Source organism: Ursus maritimus, unplaced genomic scaffold (assembly GCF_017311325.1).
Source record: "Ursus maritimus isolate PB19 unplaced genomic scaffold, ASM1731132v1 scaffold_1, whole genome shotgun sequence".
Taxonomy (NCBI): Eukaryota; Metazoa; Chordata; class Mammalia; order Carnivora; family Ursidae; genus Ursus; species Ursus maritimus.
Genome location: NW_024423343.1, coordinates 24,889,282 through 24,897,384, shown reverse-complemented (window position 1 = coordinate 24,897,384; position 8,103 = coordinate 24,889,282). Strand labels below are relative to the sequence as shown.

Here is an 8,103-nt window from a genome sequence, read left to right as displayed (position 1 = left end):
CTCTTTCCCAGTTCATATAATTCATTCTCTAATATACCTGTTTATTCCAAAGTAGTCCGTAAATTAAAATCAAAGCTGAAATTAGCAATATTCTCTCTTATCTCTCCCCTCACATTTATTGCTCTCACCTTATTGCATTCAGTAATCATTCTTTGTTACAACAATAATCTCTTTCTTATTATAGAACAGATATTCTTTTATTTTTAATATACGTTTTCAAAGATTTTTTTGAAAATCAAGGCTATGAGGCTCTATGACATCGTTCCTAAACCAAAATTGGCTATTTTTTTTCTGTCAAAATGATCAGAAAAGTTGCTGCCAAACCAAAAGTTATGGTAGACAACAGATTTTAATATATTACATTTTAGAGAAGCAAGGAATAACAAAAAAGGCAGATAAAAGATGCAATTCAGAATTTTGTTTTGTTTTTTTAAGTGGAAGAGCAAAGAGTTAATTCCTTTAGGAAACAAGGCTTAAAAGTAGGTATTTCCAACACAATAAAATAAATTGGCTTAAGATACTTTACATGAGCCTAATATATTTATTTTTGCCTTAAAACCCTTAATTGGCAAGGAAGATTTATTTACCATAGCTCCAAACATCACTCTGATGGGTGAATTTCCTGTAGTGTATACACTCCAGAGCCATCCATTTAATTGGCATCTGAGAAATAAAAAGAGAAATAAAAAGTGAAAGTTTTATAGTTATATAAAAAGTCATTCCTATATTCATTTCCCAAAATATGAGTCTCTGGGCTTGCCTCAATTGTATTTTTTGATTGTGTATTTTTTGTGTGTATGGAAAATACAAAAATGATAATAATAATAATAATAATAATAATAAACATGCTATTTTTCAATACAGAGAATGGCGAATTGAAATTTATAAAATTCTTAAAGTGAATTAACCTAAAGATATATTTATTTTTAAAAACTTTATAAACAATTAAAAGTAAAATAGTATCACTTTCTATAGTTGTTAATTAATGTTCAGCAATTAATTCGGTTACTAGTTAATATTATGACTCACAAGATCAGTTTTAAACATTTAAGACATGTGCTTCTAAAACTATGGTCTACTACGTTTTTCCCTCCAAAATGAGATTCCTTACATTTTCCTTTATTCTTTTTTACCCTCAGAAAATTTCTGACCACCAGTAAGATGGTCACTTTCTATACTTGCCCTCACCTTTTTCCTCTTAGTAATTTGGTCACTTGAAACCCCTAAAATAATGAAATCCGAAGTTAGGCTTGCTTTGTTCCCCAGCCACAAATGATCTCCCTTGTCTTGGTCAGCCAGTATTGAAAACATGTACCATTTTCCAACTAGGAATTATATAAAAGAATTATATAATTATATAAACAATTATATATAAATTATGTAATAATTTATATATAATAAAATAAATTATATAATAATTTATATATAATTTATATATAAATTATATAAAGAATTATATAAAAGAATCTGAGAGGATCAGTACAAATCTATCGTCACCACAAGAAAAACAACTCAACTCACATACCCTGCTGATGAGGGGTCAGCAGAGTAAGTGTCAACTAGGAAGGGCAGCATTATATAGCTGGAAATATAATTAGATTCTACAGAATAAAGACAAACACTTCTACTTTGCAGTTGAAAGCTTAAAACTAAATAGGCCTTTGAAATCATGAGGTTTGCTGCTCACCAAGGTGACACCAAGGTAACTGTGCGACAGAATCATGGTATTCAGTGAAAGGGAACAGAAGACACACTGAAAGTGATTTCCCTATGGGCAAGGAGTTAGCCGACTTTATGGACTACGGACATTGGGTTAAAGAAGTAAGTTTAAATCACAGGTGGCTTGGTAAAGACTTAGTGGTTGCTAGGCGTTTAAAGCTATAATGAATCTTGCTTTAGACAAATCCTACAGCTGTATGTTCTTAAGACAAGTGAAGTCATGTGATTTATAGACTTCTACTGTGCAATCTTGTACTGAATTTCAAAGCTGTGGTCTCAAACTGCTGCAATTTGGTAGTAAACAGGAAAACAGTCTAATAAAATCAAGGGAAGATTAGGAAATACTGCAAAACGGAAGTTTTTTTTTTTCAAATTTTTTTTTTTTGCCTTGTGATAGGATTTGAATATATATAGTTATATAAGAGATCATATAAAGTTATATAAGAATCATATACAAATGACATATAAAAATCAATGTTAAGCATTTGGAAGCCTCTCATTGAAAAATATTTATAATATATATTTGGATGGTTCATGATAAATAAGGTACACGATAAACATATTAAAATGACATATCGATCACTTTTTTTGTTAGCCTGTGTTTATACGCCACCATAGGTTAAGGATGCATTTGCTTATTTCACTTGGACTCTCCTGATCAAAGTTTTCCCACATTAAGCTAGAGGGACCTCCAGATGGAGAGGAGATATCCTCACTGTTTAGCCAAAAATGGCAGTCTAAACAGTGGGTTAATGAGAACAAACAAGAGCTGGAACTAGGGCCTGGGCTGAGACCATCTGGAAGGAGCACAGTTGTCAGGCAAGGCCGGAGGCTGGAGAGTCAGAAAAGCAGAAGAGGCAATGGTACTGTTAAGATCCCCAGGATATAGTAGCCTACATTCTGATGGAGAGAATCAGGAAATAAATAAAGCAAATTGGTCAATCATATACTACAGTAATGCTTAAGAAAATAGAGACAGATAAGAGGAATCTGTTGCTTCTGGTGGAAGAGGATTAGAAGCTAAATAGGATGATGAACTTTCCAATGAGTATGGTTCTTGGTAGTGGCCAGGCTTCTCCTTAATCTATGAAACGATAGTTGTGTCTCTCTCTAGTAGTCAGTCCTGTCTTTTTAGGATCAATGAAATAATTTCTATGTCCCTGGATTAAAGTGTAATTTCTAAATTGCCTAAGGATCCACCCATTTCCCAATACTGGATGCAACATAAAGACCACTAGAGACAAACTGCCTTATTTTGGCTACTTTTGAGAAATGGATATTGGTGTGTGTATATATTTGACCATGGGTGAGAGAGAAGGCAAATGGTAGAATTGAGATTTTACATTTTCATAATGTCAGACTTAGGGGCTTCTTCCTATAATATGTAAGAAGATAAAAGGATATCATACTATATTTTCAAGCAATATTGCTCTAAAAAGATACCCACCTTTCCTCCATCAGCATTATACTCTTTTTCATCTCCTTCTAAGAGTCTGGCTAGTCCAAAATCTGTGATTTTCACATGGTTTGGAGATTTCACTAAGACATTTCGGGCTGCCAAATCCCGATGAACAAGCCGTCTTTCTTCCAAGTACATCATTCCCTGAAAAACACCAAGTTCCAGAAAGATAGTCAGTTAATGCCTAGGCTTTTCTATTTGTCTAAAAAGCAGTTTCTTAGCCTTTAGTTGCAAGTGCTTGATTTCTCTAAGCGAAGCCAAAATCCTGGAATATTTTCAAAATTAGGAAAAACCTGGGATAAAAAGCAAACCACAAATAACTTTCGGCCTTTTTCCCCTAATATCCTATAAAGAATGAATTACCTGTACATGAGCTAAATGTTAGATCATTTTTTTTTTTCTGCAGAGACTTTATACTCTTTTGCAAATACTTTCACTAGTGAGGAGTACATGTGTCTCAGTAGAGAAGTTCATGCACACTTGGACCGACCCACATATTTCTAGTTGTTTTCTTCTCAATAACTCCTGCTTCCCGTCATCCTCCCTGCACACACCTGCTCCAAACAAAGACACCCATCCACAATTTTTTAAAAAACATTTTTTTAAAGATTTTTTAAATTTATTTATTTGACAGAGAGAGACAGCCAGGGAGAGAGGGAACACAGGCAGGGGGAGTGGGAGAGGAAGAAGCAGGCTCATAACAGAGGAGCCTGATGTGGGGCTCGATCCCGGAATGCCGGGATCACGCCCTGAGCCGAAGGCAGACGCTTAAGGACTGAGCCACCCAGGCGCCCCTAAAATATATTTCACATGAAGTTTAATGGTGCCAAAATCACCATCATAGATTCTACCATGGCTGAAGAAATATATTATTCTTATTAATTATGCAAAAAACGAACTATAGAGGTCTTAAGTCTGTAATTTTTTTTTTTTTTAAGATTTTATTTATTTATGTGACAGAGAGACAGCCAGCGAGAGAGGGAACACAGCAGGCGAGTGAGAGAGGAAGAAGCAGGCTCCCAGCGGAGGAGCCCGATGTGGGACTCGATCCCAGTACGCCGGGATCACGCCCTGAGCCGAAGGCAGACGCTTTAACGACTGTGCCACCCAGGCGCCCCAAGTCTGTAATTTTTTAAAATGGCTTCAACGATATTAGTAGTCATTATAAGAACCCACAAGTGAAATTATGTTGCTTATAATGACCCTGAAATTAGCCTTTAATATGCTTTCGTCATTAAACATACAGGGTAATTAAAAATAAAATGTATTACTGATTGCCAACAATTATATATATCCACATATACCCGTATATAGTCACATATATATTCATATATATTTTTATGTATATATACGAAATCCATAGAAGCAATGAATATTAATTATACTTTACCCGTAGGGAAACTAAGAGTCATTAAACATTAGCCTTAACTAAAGGTTGATGTAAAATTAAGGAAGTAAACTCGGAGGCCTAAATTAAAGTGATATATTCTTATTGAAGTGTTGGAGGAATTCAGTATTCGAGGATTTCAGAGGTAGAAAAAGTTGTCATTCAAAACCAAATCAGAAGGGGCGCCTGGGTGGCACAGCGGTTAAGCGGCTGCCTTCGGCTCAGGGCGTGATCCCGGCGATCTGGGATCGAGCCCCACATCAGGCTCTTCCGCTATGAGCCTGCTTCTTCCTCTCCCACTCCCCCTGCTTGTGTTCCCTCTCTCGCTGGCTGTCTCTATCTCTGTCAAATAAATAAATAAAATCTTTAAAAAAAAAAAAAAAACCAAATCAGAATTATTAGAAAATGGTTAAAGCATACTCTCATGCCAATTGCAAATCAAAGCTGTTGGTAGTTAACATTACAATTGCAGGACTTTGAAGGATTAAAGGTTGCTGATATCAAAACAAAAGCTGTGGAAAACAGACAAATCACACAGGTAAAAAAAAGAAAAAAAAATATGAACTGTATACCCAGTATAAAGAGAAGATTTCTTCAAACAGCATCATAGGCCAAACACTATAGTATAAATGCCCATTATACATAACCAGTGGAGATACTTCCTGATACGGTCCAGCAGTTGGGTGACACCATTTGTATTAGTGTTTTCTGAAATCAGTCCACAACTGAGATTTCTAGGGTTTGATCCTCTTTCCTAAACAGTGCTTTCTGTTTGCGTACGCCAACTTGGAAATTCCTAGAATAAAGTAAATCTAAAAACATATAGCCTTTATATGACTTAAGGGATCAAAAAAGAGACTTATGGCTTTGGAGATAAAGTTTTTTCAATTATTTGCCCTCAAAGAAATGTCCATAAAAACATTCATCTTTCCTTTCTTACCCCCTTCACTATGGAAAGTGTGTTGGTAACGAGTCAATATTCAGATCCACACATAATGACGGAACACACGTTATGTTCCAGGCACTGCGCCAGACTTCAGGGAAACAAGAGTCAGGGAAGATCGTTCACGGAAGGAAGACATAGCTATTAATGCAGTGGGCGGACATGGAATACGGACTTGAGTGAATCGTTAGGATACACGTAAAGGCACTTAAGGAGAGGTGTAATTGAGGATCATCTGGAGTAGAGCCTAGCAAGTGTGCATGAGAGAGGAGCCTTCAGAGAGATCCTGAGGCCTAAGTAAGGTCTGAAAGATGTCTACCAGTTGGGCAAGGTGAGGGGAAAATTGTTACAGAGAACACCCACAGGGGCATCAATACCATGGTGCACTTGGACGAAGATATGTGATTTGGTATTTCTGAGTCATTATGTATAAAGGCAGGAGAGGGGCGGATGGTGAGGCTGACAAAGTTAAGAAAAGGCTCAATTCAACAAGGGCCTCTTATGTGTTGTGGTAGAGAATCTGAGCTTTGCGTCTTATGCAGTATTTGATGTGGTGATGCAGAAACTGTTCTAAAAAGGAGAGCAACACAATTATCGTTGGAGTCTTGAAAAAAAATCACCTGGTATATAGACAAAGGATTGGACACAAATACAGCCGAAGTTGGGAGCCACTGCTATAATGTAGAAGAAAAGTGATGAGATGGAAAATGATGAAGGCTGCAAACTGGCAGTCCATGAGCTACATTCATTTTATGCACATATTTTTGACCCCCACACTGGGTAACTTTCAAACATCCTCTTCAGCTGATGACTGGCTGTATGCCATTGAGGGCACCCTCATCTTGCCAGGATCCCACCACACTCACTATTACTACCCACGAGTTCATTTATGATGCTCATCTAGCCCCTATGCATGAGTGTCTGAACCTTTAACTAAACTAGGCCAGAAGAAATTTCAGGGAGAGGACCATTCCGAGATACAATTTGACAATAAAATAACCATCCTTGGTAACTGAATAATGAAGAGGAGGATAAATTACGAATGATTCTGCTTTCTGACTTTCTTAATTTAGGTGGATAATAATAAGTCCTTTAACTAAATATTATCCTAATACAAATAATAATGATATATACTACACCAATAGAGAACTAATATTCACCAAGTAACTTAAGACCCTAATGACACATTCTATGTTATGAGAACTACAGAAACTCCAAATATTCTTTGATATTCTATACACAAGTCCTTAGCAGGTGATACACTACCATGGACCTCAATTCCATTTGTCTATAAAAAATGTTTTCTTCAAAATAATGAGAACTCAATTCAGGAAACAAGATGATAATTTCTATATACTTTCCTCTACCCACCTGACAATGATTAAAAGAAATAAAAACAGAAGCACCTGTATTATTACAGGTCACCAAAATACATTTGTATGGTTGCTTTGTAACATTGTACAGATGCTTTTAAATCATTAATTAAGACTGCTACCTTAGTCCTACTTTCACACCTACATGAGTGTTGAATCATATATGGATTGCTCACAATAGGTTTCTCCACATCACAGTCATTAAGATAGGATTTTCTTACCAGAAGATCTCATTAGAGTCACATTCTCTGCTAGATTCCTTCACAATAAAATCATTCCTTAAATCAGAGTGTGATGCAAAGAAGGAGACAGTTACTAGAAATAGCAGTGACAAACTGGATGATGTCCCTTGAAGTTTAAAAATGATTAAAAAGAAGGGCCCTTCATATTGATAGAAGGGTGCTGCGCTGGTTGAAAAGATACTTACTCTGCCTTGTAGCAACTGCCCTGTCCTTGCCACGCCAGCTCGGGGGGAGTACGTTATAGGGATACTAACATGGACGATAACCACCGCTAACATTGATTGAATACTCAAAACATGGCAGGTGTTAAACGAAATGCTTCTACATCAGTAGGTTAACTTAATCCTATGAGATGCATACTGTTTTCATCCCATTTTAAATATGAGAAAACCAAGTCTCAGAGAGGTCATTATTTGCTACAAGTTATCTTATGAGTGATAGAACTGGGATGATCCCTTGCTGTGGGGCTCTAAAGTCTGCACATTTAAGCCTACCCTGTCTCTCGGCGGGTCATGGGGTCACGTGGGCATGTAGAAATTAATGTACACAATGAAGTCATATAGCTTTAAAAGATCCTAGTTCTTTTGGAGCAAAATTGTTATGTTTCTGTGAATTTCAGGGCATAATGCAAGTGACTGACTTGTTTGTATTTATATCTAAAATTCAGCTAAATTATAGAACCTTTTCTAATTGGCAGGAATTTGATTCACATAAATTAGAAACTTAATTCTTGCATTGGCCACAGGATATGCAGGATGGTGGAGTTGGTTTGACTGTAGATTCTGGGGTCAATTGCCTGGCTCGAACCCCAGCTCTGCCACGTTCTAGCTATGCGACTCTGGCAAGTTAATTAACCTGGCACTCACCTTTGTCTCTAAAATGGCCATAAAAGCACCTATATCACAAATTGTTGTAAAGATAAAATGTGTTAATATATGTAAAGCACTCAAATAGTAGCTGCCATATAGTAAGTGCAGAAC

At 36.5% G+C, this 8,103-nt stretch overlaps 1 protein-coding gene across 1 annotated transcript in view; it reads right to left on the bottom strand.

The window, feature by feature from the left end:
* Positions 1–8,103, bottom strand: part of ERBB4 (erb-b2 receptor tyrosine kinase 4) — a 666,536-nt gene that overhangs the window by 40,169 nt on the left and 618,264 nt on the right. Inside the window, exons 21-22 of the mRNA XM_008687562.2 lie at positions 3,167–3,322; positions 588–663 (exon numbers count right to left, since the gene is read on the bottom strand). Coding sequence (XP_008685784.2) covers positions 588–663; positions 3,167–3,322 — 232 coding nt within the window. The remainder of the gene's footprint in view (positions 1–587; positions 664–3,166; positions 3,323–8,103) is intronic.